This window comes from Protomyctophum bolini (assembly GCF_963924005.1).
Source record: "Protomyctophum bolini genome assembly, chromosome: 20".
In the NCBI taxonomy this organism is placed as follows: Eukaryota; Metazoa; Chordata; class Actinopteri; order Myctophiformes; family Myctophidae; genus Protomyctophum; species Protomyctophum bolini.
The window spans coordinates 2,257,529-2,279,546 of record NC_137881.1 but is presented as its reverse complement, the minus strand read 5'-3'; the positions used below and the strand labels follow the sequence as shown (position 1 = coordinate 2,279,546).

Below are 22,018 nucleotides of genomic sequence, written 5' to 3'. Positions count from 1 at the left end.
TTCAAGAAGAGAATGTCACACAACTCGGTTCTCACTTTAAATGTGTTTTTAATCTGTACAATCCTTAGAAAACACATCCCAATAATTATTATAACACAATGTACAGCTACTATGTGTAGACCATCAGCACCATCTATCTGTCATACAGGGAACTGTCTGAGGAGTGACATTGTTTTAGAAACATTAATGTTTAATAAAAAACAAAAATATATGATATTCATTCAAGCACCATCAACAGCAGGGGGAAAAATATGAGTTTATAATAGTTGTATTAATGGGAATAATTATCAAACAAACATATAATTCAACAAATGTTTAATATACTCTTAATGTTCAGATTTGTGTATGTTTTTCCAAACATCTGAAATTAAATGTCATATTTATTTATGTACAAGATTAATATATTAATATTTCACACAGCAGTCGATTGTATATAAGAAAAAACAAAGTTAACCCTGATAATAGAAGTATTGCTTCAAAATAAAATAAAAAAATAAAACAAAAGCATCACTTCATAATAAAGGTATTACTGAATCATATATAGCCACCTTTTGAGAATAAATAAAATAAATTGGGATAGAATTGGATAAAATGTGGAGTTATGTTTGATTTGTGATATTCCAGTAATTCCACCCACCCATCCACCCATTCATCCATCCATCCTTCAAACATCAACCTTGACATTCATTAGCGCACACGCGTACGTGCGCGCGCATGTGTGTGTGTGTGTGTGTGTGTGCGACTGTGCGTGTGGCAACCTTCGAAAGCCTACATGGGTTGTGTAAGGACGCTCTGTGATTGGCCAGTACTTTTTGAGTGGCAAACAAAGTTGGGGAAAACGCTCTCGGCCAGAACATGATTTACAATAGACTGGTATGTGTGCATGCTTAAAGTGAACGGCACATCGAGTGGCAAAGCAACATGCAGAGTGAGTTTAACATCGTTTAATGTTGTTTAATGCAATCAGACATGACTTTTCTGTGTGGATGTATGGGCTGTCGAGGCCAGAAAGTAGTTTTCTGACACTCAGTGGGCGTTCCTGCATAACTTCCTGGTTTGATCTAAGCTTTCTTGGTTTGATGATGATGTCACAAGCATACCCTCTATTCTGTCCATATCGGGTCGCACCGCTGAGTCGGCCCAGTTGAACGTCGCAACGATCAACGGGTGCAGTTTAGTTTAGACAGTTTTTGGTTTAGACTAGTCATTGGTTAGACCAGTCATTAGTCCTATACAATAATACAACTACAACCTATCTCAAACCCTAACGCTAAACCTAACCTCCCACGGGGCAGCACACCTACACCTAACCTTAACCCATGTCTAACCAATGACTAGTCTAAACCTAACCTCCCACCACGGGGCAGCACACCTACACCTAACCTTAACCCATGTCTAACCAATGACTAGTCTAAACCTAACCTCCCACGGGGCAGCACACCTAAACCTAACCTTAACCCATGTCTAACCAATGACTAGTCTAAACCTAACCTCCCACGGGGCAGCACACCTAAACCTAACCTTAACCCATGTCTAACCAATGACTAGTCTAAACTAAGTATGCACCCCACGATCAACACGGCAACTGTGCGTGCGCTTCTTGACGAACAAGCATCGCCATACACGTCTTTTTAGCAGTGTTTTTCGGGCCTCGGCCGAGAGGGCGAGAGAGAGTTATACTTCCATGTCGGCCACAGAAGCGGGGCGTGGTTAGAAGCACAACCTGTGTAGGATTTAGAATGTCGCGTGCGCTCTCAGTGCGTGTGCGTGTGTGCGTGTGTGTGTGTGTGTGCGTGCGTGCGCTCCTCTCAGACAGCGTGTGTGTTGTTGTTGACGTCCATGCGTCCCACCAGCTCCGTCACCAGGCTCTGCAGGGTGTGTGACCTCAGCTTGCTGACCTCCAGGACCGCCTCGTGGTTCACGCTCTCCGTGTCGTCGTAGCTCTTCACCACCTGTTCCGATTAACGGGCAATCAGTCAGACGATGGTCGACATGTCGTAAAGTGTATAGCGCACTGCGGTAAAGTGTGGTAAAAGTGTTTAGCCTAAGACTTTCCAATCTACGAGCGAACGGGAGTTCGCTTAAGACTCTCGTAGATTGAAAATCTTAGGTTGGTCCAGTTTCTGCAGCGCATAGCGTTTAATACCCGTAGGTCCGTAGTTTTCAATAAAAAAACGTTTTTTAAATAATCCACTCTGTCTCGGGATCTTTCGTCCATCTTGGATCTTTCCTCGATCGCAACAGCGCAGCAGCGCCCCTGCATGGCGGTCAGGGTTGTGCAGACAGTTGCGCTAATTTGGGCAGACGAGGACGGATCCAGGATCGCGAGACAGAGTGGATTTAGCATTTGTAAGTTTAGTTCAGAGACATTCAAGGGCAGGGTTTTTTTTTTACGCAGGACCAAGGGGGCAAGTTCGCTTAGACTCTCGTAGATTGATAATGAAAATGCCAGAATCGATAAATACATCTATCTACGAGAGTCTAAATCTTAGGCTAGTAAAGTGTAGCACATTGTAGTAAAGTGCAGTAAAGTGTAGCACATTGCAGTAAAGTGCAGTAAAGTGTTGCTGTACCTTGTTGGTGATGAGAGACAAGCCAAACACCCTCAGTCCACAGTGTGTAGCAACTACGACCTCTGGAGCAGTGCTCATACCTACACACACACACACACACACACACACAATTTACAATTTAGGCATTTAGCAGACGCTCTTAAACCAGAGCGATTTACATTAGGCAAGAACAAAAAAAGCATGGGAATACATCACATAAAAAGCATTCATCATGAAACATGCGTAAGCTAAGAACGTAACAGTGGAATATCTATATAATGAAACTATACATACACACACACACATGCACACACATTAAAAAAAATTGCGACCACAGGTCGCATTTACTATGAAATCGATTTTTTTTGTCCGTCACTCAAAACCCCATATATGGTGTGCGTGCGTCCCTGCGTCCGTGCGTGCATATCTCACCCACAGCGTCGACTCCCAGCCGGTGCATCAGCCGCGCCTCGGCGACCGTCTCAAAGTTGGGCCCGCCCACCATGGCGTACACGCCCTCCCTGACGAACTGGGACACGCCCATCTGCTTAACGATCTCCGACGCCAGGCGACACAGGTCCTTGTCGTACGCCCCCGACATGGCGGGAAACCTCGGGCCGAACCTGGAATAAAACCACGGCAACAACAGAATATAAATGAAGACATAATATAATATAAAATATATACAATATTTTTTTAGTAATGCACCGAATATTCGGCCGCAGAAAATATTCGGCAGAAAATGGGCTAAAAATGCATTTTCGGCCTATTCGGTTTCGGCCCAAATAGGCAGAAAATATATCACCGAATAGTGTATATGCAATTAATGGATTCAAAAGAGCTGACTAAATGTTTTATGGACCCATAATAGTGATTATTATTGAAGTTAAGTTTTGCCATAACCATTTATTTTGCCATAAATCAGGTAGCTTTAAGGTACGGCCATGACAGCAATGGTAGGAAAAAAGATGTATAATATTAATCATATTCGGATATTCGGTTTTCGGCCAACTGTTTCCTATATTCGGTTTTCGGCCAACTGTTTCCTATATTCGGTTTTCGGCCAACTGTTTCCTATATTCGGTATTCGGTTTCGGCCAAGAATTTCAATTTCGGTGCATCCCTAATTTTTTTTCCCCTGCCTCGTTTGCTGCTAACCTGCTGTTAATTACATTTTTGGCAAATCCCAGCATCGCCTCCCCAGCATCCACCTGTTTACAGGCTCTGGTTCTCTAGATCCCACCACCTCCCCAGCATCCACCTGTATACAGGCTCTGGTTCTCCAGATCCCACCACCTCCCCAGCATCCACCTGTATACAGGCTCTGCTTCTATAGTTCCCACCACCTCCCCAGCATCCACCTGTATACAGGCTCTGCTTCTATAGTTCCCACCACCTCCCCAGCATCCACCTGTTTACAGGCTCTGCTTCTATAGATCCCACCACCTCCCCAGCATCCACCTGTTTACAGGCTCTGGTTCTAGAGATCCCACCACCTCCCCAGCATCCACCTGTTTACAGGCTCTGCTTCTATAGTTCCCACCACCTCCCCAGCATCCACCTGTTTACAGGCTCTGGTTCTCTAGATCCCACCACCTCCCCAGCATCCACCTGTTTACAACTCCCCAGCATCCACCTGTTTACAGGCTCTGGTTCTCTAGATCCCACCACCTCCCCAGCATCCACCTGTATACAGGCTCTGCTTCTATAGATCCCACCACCTCCCCAGCATCCACCTGTATACAGGCTCCTGTTCTCTAGATCCCACCACCTCCCCAGCATCCACCTGTATACAGGCTTCATCATTATATCTATGCTCAATTATGCTCAATATATTGTTGTCTGACTAAATTTATCTTAGCAGTAAATAATACTATCTCAAATTTATATAGCGCTTTTCTAAACTTCTACATTTTTATCTCAAGATTTTGTAACCCATTTGTTTTTTTGCCAATTGCCTATAGAGCGGCGCAGTCCCTCCCCCTTTCAGAACAACGAACGGCCCAGGAAATGAAAACCCAATGCATTTCCCCATAGGCAGTTCTTATTTAACTTATTTAAAGACCTTTTAAGCGTCGTACGAAGCCAACTCTTGTCCTGACAAATCATGACAACACACAGAATTTTTCGGGCCAAACAAATAATTACAAAGAAGAGAAACAACAAAAAAAAGTGTTGTATAACCTGCCGTTTTTTTCTACTTTCTAATTCTTTGTTTGGCCCGGAATATTGTGTGTGTTTACTGTTTTGATGATTTGTCACGACAAGAGTTGGCTTCGTACGACGCTTAAAAAGTCTTTAAATAAGTTAAATAATAACTGCCTATGGGGAAATGCATTGCGTTTTCATTTCCTGGGCCGTTCGTTGTTCTGAAAGGGGGAGGGACTGCGCCGCTCTATAACGCTGCGGTCCTAAATCAGAATTTGATTGGGGGTGTGAATGCGTTACTGGTATTAAAGCACTGCGTACACCTGCTCAGTAAAGTGGCGAGAGGACGTGATTGGTCAGTGGACACCTTGCTCAGTGGAGTGGCGAGAGGACGTGATTGGTCAGTGGACACCTACTCAGTAAAGTGGCGAAAGGACGTGATTGGTCGTATATTGATATATTTACTTGTCGTCGTTGGGTCCGTTGAGCGGGTTCAAACCGGCCAATCCGGGGAAGTTGATGTGGTCTTTGATGATCATGATGTCACCGGGCTGGTAGCCGTCAGCCAATGAGCCGGCCGCGTTCGTCACGATCAGAGTCTCCACCCCCAACATCTTGAACACCCGGACGGGGAACGTTGTCTGGACAGACAGACAGACAGACAGGCAGACAGGCAGACAGGCAGGCAGGCAGGCAGGCAGGCAGGCAGACAGACAGACAGGCAGACAGACAGACAGACAGACAGGCAGACAGGCAGACAGACAGACAGGCAGACAGGCAGACAGGCAGACAGACAGACAGACAGACAGACAGACAGACAGACAGACAGACAGACAGACAGACAGACAATTGAACAATCAGTCAGCAGAATTGACCAACGTTGTTGTTGAGAATCTCAAACATGGAATGTTACACAAGCCTATATTCTTTTGTCGAAATTATTTCATTAGCACGGCTGTAGAGCACTGAGTCGGTAACGATGGCATTATGTTATGCTTTAGCTATTGAAAAATAGCAGATCTACAAGCTCATAGCGCGCCACCGAGTGGCGCGCTACGAGCTTGTAGGTCTGCTACTTTTTGAAGAATCGTGAAAAGTGACATGAAAGTGTTTGAGAACGACTGACATAGAAAAACAGATTTTTTAATTAAGAAAACAGTCAGGATTTTTAGAAGACATTTTTTGGCAGAATCGTTTCCATGTCAAAACGGGTTATGGGTCCCGTATGGAGTTCTGTGTCAGACATGCCCAAAATATGTGTTGTATGTTGTGACGTCAGAACAGACCAGCTCCATATATGGAGCCTGCAATAAGGCACAGTGGGTCAGGGGCTATAGTGACCACGCAGAGCCCGGGGCAGAGAGAGGACTTTTTGTGGCGTTTCTGGACAACCGTGTGTCCGACCGTCTCGACACCGGGCACTGCCCTCCCTGCGGGGGTGTGGAACGCGTGTGTCGAATTTGACGTCAGTGCGGCGAACGGTTCTGGAGTTATACGTGGATTACTACACACGTACAGTACAGACGTACACGCACGTACAGTATATGAACAGAGACATGGTCTATTTATTTATAGACTCACACACTACGATATTATACGTTTCTATAATCGACCAAACCAATTAGTCTCAAAGTCTCACTACTGTTGATTTTTTAAACGGATAAATGTATTAAGTTGAATTACTGCTCCTTCCCTTTTTACTAACAAAATTAATTAACTCAATCAGTCTGTCGAACTCCTGATTACGTCATAACTGTTACTGCTGACACAAGACTGCCTGTGTGTGTGTGACTGTGTGTGCGTGTGTGTGTGTGTGTGTGTGCGCGTGCGTGTGTGTGCGTGTGTGTGTGTGTGTGTGTGTGTGCGTGCGTGTGGACGACGACGACAATACTAGCATTGACAAGCATTCCGGTGCTAAATATAATGCATGTGACCCAACACAGCATGACCAGGTACACACACACACACACACACACACACACACACACACACACACACACACACACACACACACACACAGTAAACGCATTGTGGTCTCACGTGAGCCCCTTTCCCGATCCAGTCAAATCTCTGGTATGTGGGAACGGAACGGAACGGAACGGTGCAGGACTTAAATTACGTGCGTGTCCGTCCTGAGCATGACGTTAAACTGCTCCGTTGTGACCAAAACCACCGTTAACGTCGTAGTGGCTGCAGATATAAGATGCATTTTGCAAACCTCTGTGGACACTGTGTGCAGTGCCTGATGGTGGCGCCATAGTGTAGCGGAGTGGCTCACAGCCTGATGGTGGCGCTATAGTGTAGCAGAGTGGCTCACAGCCTGATGGTGGCGCTATAGTGTAGCAGAGTGGCTCACAGCCTGATGGTGGCGCTATAGTGTAGCAGAGTGGCTCACAGCCTTATGGTGGCGCTATAGTGTAGCAGAGTGGCTCACAGCCTGATGGTGGCGCTATAGTGTAGCAGAGTGGCTCACAGCCTGATGGTGGCGCTATAGTGTAGCAGAGTGGCTCACAGCCTGATGGTGGCGCTATAGTGTAGCAGAGTGGCTCACAGCCTGATGGTGGCGCTATAGTGTAGCAGAGTGGCTCACAGCCTGATGGTGGCGCTATAGTGTGTAGCAGAGTGGCTCACAGCCTGATGGTGGCGCTATAGTGTAGCAGAGTGGCTCACAGCCTGATGGTGGCGCTATAGTGTGTAGCAGAGTGGCTCACAGCCTGATGGTGGCGCTATAGTGTAGCAGAGTGGCTCACAGCCTGATGGTGGCGCTATAGTGTGTAGCAGAGTGGCTCACAGCCTGATGGTGGCGCTATAGTGTAGCAGAGTGGCTCACAGCCTGATGGTGGCGCTATAGTGTGTAGCAGAGTGGCTCACAGCCTGATGGTGGCGCTATAGTCTAGCAGAGAGGCTCACAGCCTGATGGTGGCGCCATAGTGTAGCAGAGTGGCTCACAGCCTGATGGTGGCGCTATAGTCTAGCAGAGAGGCTCACAGCCTGATGGTGGCGCTATAGTGTAGCAGAGTGGCTCAGGGATATCCCGTTGGTCTAGTTGTCAAAGGGATAGTTCAGATTCTTTTAACTTAAGGTGTATGAAATACTTAAGCAATATTACACTGGAGGGTGTGGCTTAACGTGATTATTGCCAGTGATGCGGTCAGGAACGAGACGAAGTCGAGTTCCGCAAGCATCACTGAAGTGGCAATAATCACGTTAAACCACACCCTCAATGACAGATGTATAGTCACTACGACCACAAATGTTCCAAGAAACTATATAGCTAGCTTAGTCACCGAGTTTGCTATAGCGCTCTGGGAAAACAGAGCAGCTGAATTCTTTGTTTTGATTAGGTGTGATTTGTGGAGCGGTGCTCATTTGAACCACGGCTATAAAAGGCTGTTTCAACCAATCAGATCGCTTCCTCGAAACGACCTGTTGTATAATTGCCATTCATATACATAGTGCAGGTTGCAACTGAATTAATTGATTGCTTGAGTCCCGTGGTGAGAGTTCTGCTCTGGTTTCTGATTGGTTGAGTCCCGTGGTGAGAGTTCTGCTCTGGTTCTGATTGGTTGAGTCCCGTGGTGGGAGTTCTGCTCTGGTTTTGGTCAATATTAAGTAGTTCCGGTCATGTTGTGGGGGGGGATATTGTTGACCTATTTCTAAAATATTAGTGCAACTTCCGTGTGTGTCCAAAGTCCATACTAACCTTGCACAGTGTGTGTGTGTGTGTGTGTGTGTGTGGGCCTACTAACCTTGCACAGTGTGTGTCCCTCATACATGTGGAATCTCCCCTGCATACACACGCATGGCTTCCCTTTCAGCTCCCCGAACACCAGCCTGCCGGCATGACCCTGCACTGAACACACACACGTACGTACACACACACACACACACACACACACACACACACACACACACACACACACACACACACACACACACACACAGTTAAGTATACATTTACTCAAGTTAAGGTATATGTTTACTTTTAGCGTTTTTGTAAATGGACAGTACTTTTACTTCTACTCCACTACTTCTCAGAGGCAAATATTGTACTTTATTTATTTTATTTCTTAACTTTTTCAATTATTTGGTAACTTTAGTTATACTTTGCGTCTGGTGTGTGTGTGTGTGTGTGTGTGTGTGTGTGTGTGTGTGTGTGCGTGCGTGTACCTGTGCTCTGGGGGAACCCAGTGTGTGTGCGTGTACCTGTGCTCTGGGGGAACCCAGTGTGTGTGCGTGCGTGTACCTGTGCTCTGGGGGAACCCAGTGTGTGTGCGTGTACCTGTGCTCTGGGGGAACCCAGTGTGTGTGTGTGCGTGTACCTGTGCTCTGGGGGAACCCAGTGTGTGTGCGTGTACCTGTGCTCTGGGGGAACCCAGTGTGTGTGTGTGCGTGTACCTGTGCTCTGGGGGAACCCAGTGTGTGTGCGTGTACCTGTGCTCTGGGGGAACCCAGTGTGTGTGCGTGCGTGTACCTGTGCTCTGGGGGAACCCAGTGTGTGTGCGTGTACCTGTGCTCTGGGGGAACCCAGTGTGTGTGTGTGCGTGTACCTGTGCTCTGGGGGAACCCAGTGTGTGTGTGTGCGTGTACCTGTGCTCTGGGGGAACCCAGTGTGTGTGTGTGCGTGTACCTGTGCTCTGGGGGAACCCAGTGTGTGTGTGTGCGTGTACCTGTGCTCTGGGGGAACCCAGTGTGTGTGTGTGCGTGTACCTGTGCTCTGGGGGAACCCAGTGTGTGTGTGTGCGTGTACCTGTGCTCTGGGGGAACCCAGTGTGTGTGTGTGCGTGTACCTGTGCTCTGGGGGAACCCAGTGTGTGTGTGTGCGTGTACCTGTGCTCTGGGGGAACCCAGTGTGTGTGTGTGCGTGTACCTGTGCTCTGGGGGAACCCAGTGTGTGTGTGTGCGTGTACCTGTGCTCTGGGGGAACCCAGTGTGTGTGTGTGCGTGTACCTGTGCTCTGGGGGAACCCAGTGTGTGTGTGTGCGTGTACCTGTGCTCTGGGGGAACCCAGTGTGTGTGTGTGCGTGTACCTGTGCTCTGGGGGAACCCAGTGTGTGTGTGTGCGTGTACCTGTGCTCTGGGGGAACCCAGTGTGTGTGTGTGCGTGTACCTGTGCTCTGGGGGAACCCAGTGTGTGTGTGTGCGTGTACCTGTGCTCTGGGGGAACCCAGTGTGTGTGTGTGCGTGTACCTGTGCTCTGGGGGAACCCAGTGTGTGTGTGTGCGTGTACCTGTGCTCTGGGGGAACCCAGTGTGTGTGTGTGTGTGTGTGCGTGTACCTGTGCTCTGGGGGAACCCAGTGTGTGTGTGTGTGCGTGTGTGTGCGTGCGTGTACCTGTGCTCTGGGGGAACCCAGTGTGTGTGTGTGTGTGTGTGTGTGTACCTGTGCTCTGGGGGAACCCGGGTATGTCAGAGTAGTGAAACGTCTCCTGACATTTCAGAGCATCAGCGAGCATGCCCAGTCCGGACCCGCAGATGATGGCCACCTTGGGGCGCTGTTTCGTCTGGGCCAGCAGCCAATCGGCTGTGTTCTTGTAGTCGTCATGGCTATACCAACCAGGAAGTGGAGTGAGGAGAGGAGAGGAGAGGAGTAAGTAACCATTTTGTTTTAGTTTGTACTTAAAAAGACGGAAATTAAGGACAATCTCTTCTGGTCAAAAGTAGATCATTCCAGGTTAATCAATTTTGTGCGGGAACCCCTTTTGGTGTTATAGCATCATGTTATGCTTTAGCTATTGAAAAATAGCAGATCTACAAGCTCATAGCGCGCCACCGAGTGGCGCGCTACGAGCTTGTAGGTCTGCTATTTTTGAAAAATCGTGAAAAGTCATAGAAACATACACTTTTTCAGAAAACTGTCATTTTCAAACAGACATTTTTAGAATCTGATCTCAGGTCAGAATGGGTTAAACAGCCCTGAACTAAGAGGATGTTTTTTTTACCCAAATCTGTCTTCCGGTCAGACCTCTAGTCTAGCGGTTGCCCCGTAGCGCTGATCCGACCCTCTATCAGGATTCCTTTTTTTATGAATTCACTCAAATGGTGTAGCCGGAAATGTCCTTGTTTTCCCGATCTAAAGCCCTATAACCAACACCAAAGGGTCCCCACGATGCAACTCCCTGGGTCCGATCTAAAGCCCTATAACCAACACCAAAGGGTCCCCACGATGCAACTCCCTGGGTCCGATCTAAAGCCCTATAACCAACACCAAAGGGTCCCCACGATGCAACTCCCTGGGTCCGATCTAAAGCCCTATAACCAACACCAAAGGGTCCCCACGATGCAACTCCCTGGGTCCAAACGGTTTGCGAGGAGTTATCGCTAGAAGCGTCTGGACCCTTTGGTGGTGGTTTTGTGGGCCGTTGAATTCCATGCGTTGAATCACTAAAGGGTCAACGTTGGTCAACATGGGTCAACGTACAACAGGACATGTCACACACACCACAGCGACAACGCTAGAAGCGTCTCGACCCTTTGGTGTGGTTTTGGGGCTAAAGGCTGCGCGTTGGCCTATGAGGCTCCAGGATTTCTGTAATCTAGCTGGGGGGGGGGGGGGGGGGGGGCATGCAGGGTCAAATAAAAGTGGTCAAATAACAATCACACCCGTGTGAACTGAGTGGTGCAACTCTCCTCTCTCCTCTCTCTCATTAGCAGGCAACAGTGCAGCACTAATACTATCTCTCTCTCTGTGTTTCTGGCACAACAGCCCCCCTTACTGGTATACTCGGTCATACTCGTGCTCATTAATACATACATACATACATAGGTGAACACGGACATTGCTGGTCGTAGGAGTGGTTGTGCACCACTCAAAAGTCTATCCTATAAACGAACAGGCAGCCAGTTTAAGGGAGGCGAGGACAGGAGTAACGTGGTGGTCACGCCTTCTGGTGTTAATTGGTCAGCAATCTGGCTGCTGAGTTCTGTATACTAATTGGAGACGAGAGATAGTCTTTTTTACTGAGGCCAGAATACAGTGAGTTACAGTAAACTAAGCCGTGATGTTTAATGAAGGCATGGATTACCTTCTCAGGGTCAGAATATGAGAGAAATGATTTGATGTTTGCTATATTTCTGAGTTGTAAAAAAAAAAAACAGGATTGTACCACTTTAGTGACTTGTTGATTAAACCCATTCTGAACGGGAACCCATTTTGGGTGTTAGCATCATGTTATGCTTTAGCTATTGAAAAATAGCAGATCTACAAGCTCATAGCGCCACCGAGTGGCGCGCTACGAGCTTGTAGGTCTGCTATTTTTGAAAAATTGAAGAACGACTGACATTTTTTTAGAATCTGATCTCAGGTCAGAATGGGTTAATCAGACCAGTGTGTGTCCAGTGGAAACCTCGTATGAATCTGATCTCAGGTCAGAATGGGTTAATCAGACCAGTAGTGTGTGTCCAGTGTGGAAACCTCGTATGAATCTGATCTCAGGTCAGAATGGGTTAATCAGACCAGTGTGTGTCCAGTGGAAACCTCGTATGAATCTGATCTCAGGTCAGAATGGGTTAATCAGACCAGTAGTGTGTGTCCAGTGTGGAAACCTCGTATGAATCTGATCTCAGGTCAGAATGGGTTATGATGGAGACTGGAATGAAACATCACGCCTAGGTTAGGAGCTATGCACCTTTCCTACTTCTTATTTATATTTATACTTCATTGCTTATTTTTCTATTTATTATATACTACTGTACATACTGTACATTACTGTATTGCACTCTGGCTATAGACGCCACTGTTCATTTCATTGTCAAAGTATTTGTATACTGTGTACAGTGACAATTAGGGCCAGGGCAAGGGGGAGTTGATACACAAGTGCTGTTCCGTGAAGGGTAGAGAAATACTGCTGAGACAAACACACACACACACACACACACACACACACTGTAATTGCGATTAATTTAGATTAATTAACTACAGAAAAATGAATCGCGATTAACTACAGATAAATTAATCGCACCTTTTTTTTCACCGCTGAACGTTTCTCACTGGGCGCTTTTCTATAGTACTGAAAACTGGAAATTATATAAAGTCACCCCATTTTGTGTTGCCTAGAACTGGAGGTCTGACAAAAAACAGTAACAATATGAAGTAAGTACAGCTTTGTGATGTCACTGAGATGTACTTGTTACTGTTACTAATTTTATTTCAGACCTCCAGTTCTAGGCAACACAGAATGGGGTGACTTTTTATTATTATTTCCACAACAGGTATATTAATGACAGTAAAATGTTGAAAATGAGTGGTATCCTGTAGTCAATAATCATTGATTCCATGGGATACCAAAAAACATAAAAAAAAGGTTTCTCGCTGTTCTCAGGTTGAATATTGATATGCGATTAAAATGCGATTAATCTAGATTAATTAACTACAAAGCCTCTGATTAATTAGATTTTTTTTTAATCGAATCCCAGCTCTAGTGACAATACATTTAATGTAATGTAATGAAATCTAATCTAATGTTACTGGACAGGTTGCCAAGCTGCCACTGGAAGGCGGGGATGGAAATTGGGGGGGGGGGGGGGGGGGGGTGGGGGGGACGACGACATCAAGTGTACAAAGTGTACTCAACGTGTGTCTTTATCAATCTAACAACGTTATCTGCCATCAGTGGTGGATTAACCCATTCTGACCTGGGAACGATTCTGCAAATGTCTTCTAAATCCTGACTGTTTTCTTGAAAAAAAGCTGTGTTTCTCTATGTCAGTCGTTCTCAAACACTGTTAAGGCACTTTTCACGATTCTTCAAAAATAGCAGACCTACAAGCTCGTAGCGCGCCACTCGGTTGGCGCGCTATGAGCTTGTAGATCTGCTATTTTTCAATAGCTAAAGCATAACGTATAATGCTAACACCAAAAGGGGTTCCCGCCCCAAAATGGGTTAAGAAGTACTCACATCTGTACAAATATCAACAATACAACAAAAAAATACTCTGTTACAAGTATAAGAGCCCATAGTGTTCCACATACCGTATACCTGAGGAAAAGTATAAAAGTATATAAGTATTGGCAAAACAAAAAATACACTCGAATGTAAATGTTTCTCGTTGTGCAGAATTATAAGGTCCCATTTCATTTCACACGTTTTAAAATGTATAAAATGCGTAAAGATCCTTTTATGAGAATAGCAGATCTATACGGCAAAAAAATATATATTATTATAGTCAAGTGAAGTCAAAAATATACCTCAAGAGATACGACTTAATCTAACAATGTTAACATTTTAATTCCAAACGAAAGTAAGACTTTATAGTATATTGGTTTACTTGCCTGTGTGTGTGTGTGTGTGTGTGTGTGTGTGTGTGTGTGTGTGTGTGTGTGTGTGTGTGTGTGTGTGTGTGTGTGTGTGTGTGTGTTCTATCCGTTGATATACCTTGCATGCTAATTCTACTGCTTTGCCTCTGAAAAGAGGCTAATGTCCCTGAGAAGACCTCTATATCTATTCAGGGCATCTGAATGGAGTTATATAACAGTAAACACCTCCCCCTTTCTCATGTCTGAATCTACTACTAATATATATATAACTGACTTATATAACGGTAACACATTGGCAGAATGCCTCCCCCTTTCTCACTGCATGGCTAACAATACACTGAATCTAGTGCTAAATGTTCTGTTTCTGACAATACACTGAATCTAGTGCTAAATGTTCTGTTTCTGACAATACACTGAATCTAGTGCTAAATGTTCTGTTTCTGACAATACACTGAATCTAGTGCTAAATGTTCTGTTTCTGACAATACACTGAATCTAGTGCTAAATGTTCTGTTTCTGACAATACACTGAATCTAGTGCTAAATGTTCTGTTTCTGACAATACACTGAATCTACTGCTAAATGTTCTGTTTCTGACAATACACTGAATCTACTGCTAAATGTTCTGTTTGCAGAATCACAGTATAATACATTTCAAGCACAACTCAATACAAAAAACCGAGTGGACGACCCACTAAAGCACTAGGCTTGTTTACAAAGAGGGTCCACCATGTTCAATTCATCAAAACATTTAGATACGTACAAATAGACACTACTATATAGCCAAAGAACAGAACAGGAAATGATCATAAAGGCGGTAAAAAAGAACAGTTCAGATTTTAACGGGGCCAGTTTCGAATTGCAGCCGTCCGTATAGGTGCCCTTTTTGAGAGCGGTTTTGAAGGAGTCAAGGGATTCACATGTCTTAATGACTGTTGGTAGGGCGTTCCACATTTTGGTTAGCATTCATATGTATTTTGTGGGGGATTAATTGATAACAATATAGCACATCTCACTCTGTGTAGGTTTTTATCACTAAAGTAAATGATAATAAACCTGAAAACAGAAGGTTTTCATCATGTTCTGATTTTGTTTTGCTTCTGTGTTTGGTTACTAACTCTCCATCATTTAGGGGGTTACCGGGGACCACCTGGAACCCCCTCAAGGACCACTGGTGGTCCCCGGACCACTGGTTAAAAACCAATGGTTGACTACAATCAGATAGGACTTCTGTGTGGATGTATGGGCTGTCAATCAGATATAGGACTTTTCTGTTTGGATGTATGGGCTGTCAATCAGATATGACTTTTCTGTGTGGATGTATGGGCTGTCAATCAGATATAGGACTTTTCTGTTTGAATGTATGGGCTGTCAATCAGATATAGGACTTTTCTGTTTGGATGTATGGGCTGTCAATCAGATATAGGACTTTTCTGTGTGGATGTATGGGCTGTCAATCAGATATAGGACTTTTCTGTTTGAATGTATGGGCTGTCAATCAGATAGGACTTTTCTGTGTGGATGTATGGGGCTGTCAATCAGATAGGACTTTTCTGTGTGGATGTATGGGGCTGTCAATCAGATAGGACTTTTCTGTGTGGATGTATGGGGCTGTCAATCAGATATAGGACTTTTCTGTTTGGATGTATGGGCTGTCAATCAGATAGGACTTTTCTGTTTGGATGTATGGGCTGTCAATCAGATATAGGACTTTTCTGTTTGGATGTATGGGGCTGTCAATCAGATATAGGACTTTTCTGTGTGGACTGTGGATGTATGGGCTGTCAATCAGATAGGACTTTTCTGTTTGGATGTATGGGCTGTCAATCAGATATAGGACTTTTCTGTTTGGATGTATGGGCTGTCAATCAGATATAGGACTTTTCTGTTTGGATGTATGGGGCTGTCAATCAGATATAGGACTTTTCTGTGTGGATGTATGGGGCTGTCAATCAGATATAGGACTTTTCTGTTTGGATGTATGGGCTGTCAATCAGATAGGACTTTTCTGTTTGGATTTATGGGCTGTCAATCAGATATATGACTTTTCTGTGTGGATGTATGGGCTGTCAATCAGATATAGGACTTTTCTGTGTGGATGTATGGGCTGTCAATCAGATATAGGACTTTTCTGTGTGGATGTATGGGCTGTCAATCAGATAGGACTTTTCTGTGTGGATGTATGGGGCTGTCAATCAGATAGGACTTTTCTGTGTGGATGTATGGGGCTGTCAATCAGATAGGACTTTTCTGTGTGGATGTATGGGGCTGTCAATCAGATATAGGACTTTTCTGTGTGGATGTATGGGCTGTCAATCAGATATAGGACTTTTCTGATTGGATGTATGGGCTGTCAATCAGATAGGACTTTTCTGTGTGGATGTATGGGGCTGTCAATCAGATAGGACTTTTCTGATTGGATGTATGGGCTGTCAATCAGATAGGACTTTTCTGATTGGATGTATGGGCTGTCAATCAGATATAGGACTTTTCTGATTGGATGTATGGGCTGTCAATCAGATAGGACTTTTCTGATTGGATGTATGGGCTGTCAATCAGATATAGGACTTTTCTGATTGGATGTATGGGCTGTCAATCAGATATAGGACTTTTCTGATTGGATGTATATGGGCTGTCAAGGCCAGAAAGTACTTTTTTGCAATATAAAATATTAGCACAACTTTCGTTCAACTTTGACCCCTCCATCACATGGAACTATTTTTTGGGCGTAGTGATATGGACACAAAAAAACATAGTTCCTTGTGATAGAGGGGTCAAAAATGAACGAAAGTTGCACTAATATTTTAGAAATAGGTCAACAATACAAATTACGTTAGTTTTGTGGATACATTTATTTTTAATGCGTGACCCCCCTGTGCCCCCCCCCCCCCCCCCCCCACAAAATGACCGGAACAACTTAATATTCACCAAAACCAGAGCAGAACTCCCACCACGGGACTCAACCAATCAGAACCAGAGCAGAACTCCCACCACGGGACTCAACCAATCAGAACCAGAGCAGAACTCCCACCACGGGACTCAACCAATCAGAACCAGAGCAGAACTCCCACCACGGGACTCAACCAATCAGAACCAGAGCAGAACTCCCACCACGGGACTCGAGGCAATCAGTTAACCCATTCTGAACGGGAACCCATTTTGGTGTTAGCATCATGTCATGCTTTAGCTATTGAAAAATAGCAGATCTACAAGCTCATAGCGCGCCACCGAGTGGCGCGCTACGAGCTTGTAGGTCTGCTATTTTGGAAAAATCGAAGAACGACTGACATTTTTTTAGAATCTGATCTCAGGTCAGAATGGGTTAATCAGACCCAGTGTGTGTCCAGTGGAAACCTCGTATGAATCTGATCTCAGGTCAGAATGGGTTAATACAGTTGCTGCAACCACTATAACAACTATAGGGCAAGTATTCCATAATACAGCTTAAGTTAAAAAACAAATAAGATACAACAGGCATGTCGCTCAGTAATCTACGAGTATAAGTAACAGTAGAAGTACTCAGTAGGCTACTCTACGGGTATAAGTAACAGTAGAAGTACTCAGTACTCTACGGGTATAAGTAACAGCGGTCTCCGCCATAATGTGACAGCTGCCAATTATAGCTGATCAGACACTACAATACTTTGTCAGGATTTTTGCGCCTCCTTTTTTGGGGTGCCGTGTCATTAATCAGAAGGTTCAAATCACTATCCCCATCTCTAACCCTCACCCTAAACATAACCGCTGAAGCACGGGAGCAGTGCATGCTCTGACCCGACGGAGGTCTGTCAAGATCCAAACGTCATCGATTCAACGAAGTAATTCTTTACCAAAAAAATGGTGTGCCGTGCCGTGCCGTGCCGTGCCGTGCGGGCCACATAATACCTCCTTCCATAAATGCCTTATTATTGGCCCTGCACCCACTGTCCAGGTGCGTGTGAATAGGTATATGCTCTGGAAGCAGTGCAATGTTCGCCAACCTTGGTTCGGACTAATGGGACTTAATTCGGATCTATGGGCAGTTCCCCCTTTTGGTGCGTCTGTGGGTATATGCCCTATAGCTAGGGTCTAGGGCCTAGGGCCTAGGGTCTAGGGTCTAGGGTCAGGGGTGCCCAAAAGGTAGATCGCGATCTACCAGTAGATCACAAAGGCTGTGCAGGTGGACCACGTGGGATGCCCCTAAATGTATATAATCTATCACTTGAATTAAGGTGACTTGATTGATTGACATAAAAATGGCCTGTCAGCTCAAATGTTGCACACAATCGTCAGTGGCATTACAAAGTTATGCCAAAAAACCCCACCAATTACATTTTCACCTTATATCTATCAATGTAACATCAGCGCCACTATTCCACAAAGGCACATTTTTCAACATTCTTTTCAGCAATGAGATAACATCTTTTTTGGTGGTGTCATGGCTGGCTCTTGCCATGACAAAGATGAGGAGCAGGAGACAGTCGAAAGTTGAACAAAGTATATATTTATTGTAAAAATAGGCCTAGACATTAACTTAAATAACTGAACCGGAGAACATAATCAAGCAACAAATCCTATAAGGCGTGGAGTCAGTAATCAGTAGATCTCGTTTAGCTGGGCATTTTGAAAGTAGCTCTCAAGTCAAAAAAGTGTGGGCGCCCCTGGCCTAGAGCCTAGGGTCTAGGGCCTAGGGTCTAGGGCCTAGGGTCTAGGGTCTAGAGTCTAGAGCCTAGGGTCTAGGGTCTAGGGCCTAGGGCCTAGGCGGGCCTATATAGGCTGCAGAATATAAAGACAAGTAGTCTGCTCCTATAGCCCAGCTCTGAGAGGGTATGTAGAAAGAGCCCGTCGTCATAATTCATAAAGGCTGGGGTCAAAAGGTCACTGCTATCTCTAATACTATCTCTAATGTATTTGGTTAAAATGGGTGGGGTTTAAAAAAAGGCAAAAGCTTGCTCTGGTGCACTGGCCTAAAAGTGGGTCCTTAAAAACTGCTAAAACGTCTGAAATGTATGTATGTAGGTGGGTATGTATGTATGTGTGTAGTATGTGTGTATGTATATGTATACATATATGTATATGTGTACGTATACATTTATTTAGCATTCCTTGATGTTTGTCGTTATGTTTCTATGCTTTGTTATTTCTGATGTTATTGATGTCGTTTGTTGTTGTTGTTTTTAACCTGTAAAGCACTTTGTAACTTTATGTTTGGAAAGGTGCTATATAAATAAAATGCATTCATTCATTCAATACAGACACACCTCTACCTCTCTGGACTCTTTCATCAACCACGACGACATCTGGAGACACGGGACACGTGAGTGGCATCGCTTCGTCTGCCTTTTAAAATGCATGCATATATACATTGTTACATCACCACACACACACACACACACACACACACACACACACACGCGTGCGCACACACGCACACGAGCACACGCACACACACACGCACACACACGAGCGCACATACACACACACACACACACACACACGCGCACACACACACACAGGTGCATGTTATTATCCTACCTGATTTGATCTTTACTGTGCATGTTTGCCAAACGCTCTGCTATAGTCCAGTATGAGAGACAGACGGACGGACGGACGGACGGACAGACAGAGAGACAGAGGCACAGTGACACAGACAGACAGAGTGGTGCGGTTTAAATATCCTTTAAATTACATCACATTCCATCACATGACCTTATTGGTCACAACCCCTTCCATTCATGGCCCGCAGCCAATCAGACGTGCCGTTGTATACAGAGGCTTGGTCTCTGCTGTATGTAGGCGTGAGCGTGCATGCGTGTGCACGTGTGTGTGTGTGTGTGTGTGTGTGTGTGTGTGTGCGTGTGCGTGTGTGTTTGTGTGTGTGTGAACTCACGTGTCTTTCATTTAGAGTTGACATTTTAAGTAATTGCACGTGTGTGTGTGTGTGCGTGTGTGTGCGTGTGCGTGCGTGCGTGCGTGTGCGCGTGCGTGTGTTTTAACAGACATGCAGAATCCTAGCATCTATATCTATGTATAGTCTTTACAGGGGTTTTCAACAGATTGTGAACGAGGGACCAATTAGAATCAACCTGGGGACTATTGTTTTGGGTGGGGATATGGCCTAAGATAAGTTAACTCTTGCCATGCATCCCATGTCTATATAATACATCCCACTGTTTCTCAACTGTTGACTGGTAAAATGTCCTACAAATAATAATGGCTCAACCAGACTGTTAGGTATTTTCTGTGGTTTTGTGGGTGATGGTCCATGAGTCCTTTGGCCTTTTAATCTTATGACCCGGTGTCTCCTATGGTCTTGCCGAATTATGGATTATGCATTGCCCTGTGACTGACATTTGATGTCACACTGTCCCACTGACTGTAAAATAGTATGGTTCTGGCCCCGCCAGAGTTTAGATAGTAACACTGCTCTCCTAGCTAGCGTTGGTAGATAAGAAGTGTTTTGTTTCCGTTTGCCATAACACCCAGCCTCTGTGTTTCTGCCCTTGAAGGTAGTATTCGCTCTAACAGACTGCAAACTGCACTCAATGACGTTATGCCTTGTCCCCCCGGTTCCACTAACTGATATTGCATGTCCGGACTATCTCTGCCCCGTGAGATAGTTCCTGTATGCAATATTCGTGACGTCTTACATTATCTGTCCATTTGTAAACAAATATGTTTATTGACCTTGTTGTTCAACACATTTTCCGGTGTATTGATTACGGTATGCTACATTAACCATGTTCAATTGGAACATGGGCAGAGATCCTTGTGGAAACGCTGTCCGGATTGCATGCCTTATTTCTCTCCCGGTACAATGGTAAATATATCTGATTGAACCTCCAGCAGACCTACAAGCTCGTAGCGCGCCACTTGGTGGCGCGCTACGAGCTTGTAGATCTGCTATTTTTCAATAGCTAAAGCATAACATAATGCTATAACACCAAAATGGGTTCCCGTTCAGAATGGGTTAAAAACGTTCACTCTAAAATAATAATATATTCAAAGATTTACACTACATTTTCAAGATTAAAAAAAAAAAAAATAGAGTGCTGTACGAGCTTGCAGATCTGTTATTTTTCAATAGCTATAAATTATAACGTAATGCTTTAAAACATCAAAAGGGGTTCCCGACCGTCGTCCTGAATGAAGTGATATAGTACTTTATTGTCAGTTCACACTGAAGACAAATTGTCAGTGTGAACTGACAATAAAGTACTATATCATATCATATCAATAAAGTACTATATCATAACATATCATATCAATAAAGTACTACATCATGTCATATCAGATCAATAAAGTACTACATCATGTCATATCAGATCAATGGGATCATTGTGGATACGACCACGGAAGCGTCATTAGCCCATTTTTGGGGCGGGAACCCCTTTTGGTGTTAGCATTACGTTATGCTTTATAGCTATTGAAAAATAGCAGATCTACAAGCTCATAGCACGCCACCGAGTGGCGCGCTACGAGCTTGTAGGTCTGCTATTTTTTGAAAAGTCGAAGAACGACTGACATATATAGAAACATAGCTTTTTCAGAAAACTGTCTGGATGTAGAAGACCATTTTTATAATCTGATCTCAGGTCAGAATGGGTCACACCCCGTGCTCTGATACCATCAACGGCACTGGAAACTGGAGCGGGTCCAAAGCACTGAGTTCCTGCACGCGGCACGTGCATCTCGTGACCCAAAGTGGTCCATTAACACCTAGAAAGCATACCCTAGATACCCTCACAAAAACATGCCGTAATCCTGGTCTCTAAAACTATACCTCCCCCTGGCCAGCCGGGGCGCCTGATGGAGGGGAAAGGAACTGGTCGGAATAACGTGTCCCTTCCACGCGCTACGTCCGGCCGGGGAAATTCCCCCCCTGTCAGGTGAAAAGAAGCAGCTTGGACTCCTCATGCATAGAAGGAGGCATGAGGTCAGTCCGCTGCCCTCCCCCCCTCCCCCCCCAGGTTGGCAGAGGAAGTGTAGCGCCCAGGTTTACATTAGATAATTGGCACTGGGTGAAAAGAAAACTGGGTTACAAAATCGTGGGATAAAAAAAAAGAAAGAAAGCATATTAGAGAC

The 22,018-nt window shown here is 45.0% G+C and overlaps 1 protein-coding gene across 1 annotated transcript; it reads right to left on the bottom strand.

Moving 5' to 3' along the window:
* Positions 1-1,808: 1,808 nt before the first annotated feature.
* On the bottom strand, positions 1,809-19,491 carry pnp4a (purine nucleoside phosphorylase 4a; the record flags this gene model as incomplete). The annotated part of the gene is made up of 7 exons (XM_080793111.1): positions 1,809-1,952; positions 2,574-2,653; positions 2,985-3,175; positions 5,166-5,341; positions 8,450-8,553; positions 10,083-10,246; positions 19,469-19,491. The coding sequence occupies 7 exons, from the start codon at positions 19,489-19,491 to the stop codon at positions 1,809-1,811; spliced, it is 882 nt and encodes a 293-aa protein (XP_080649237.1).
* Positions 19,492-22,018: the final 2,527 nt, after the last annotated feature.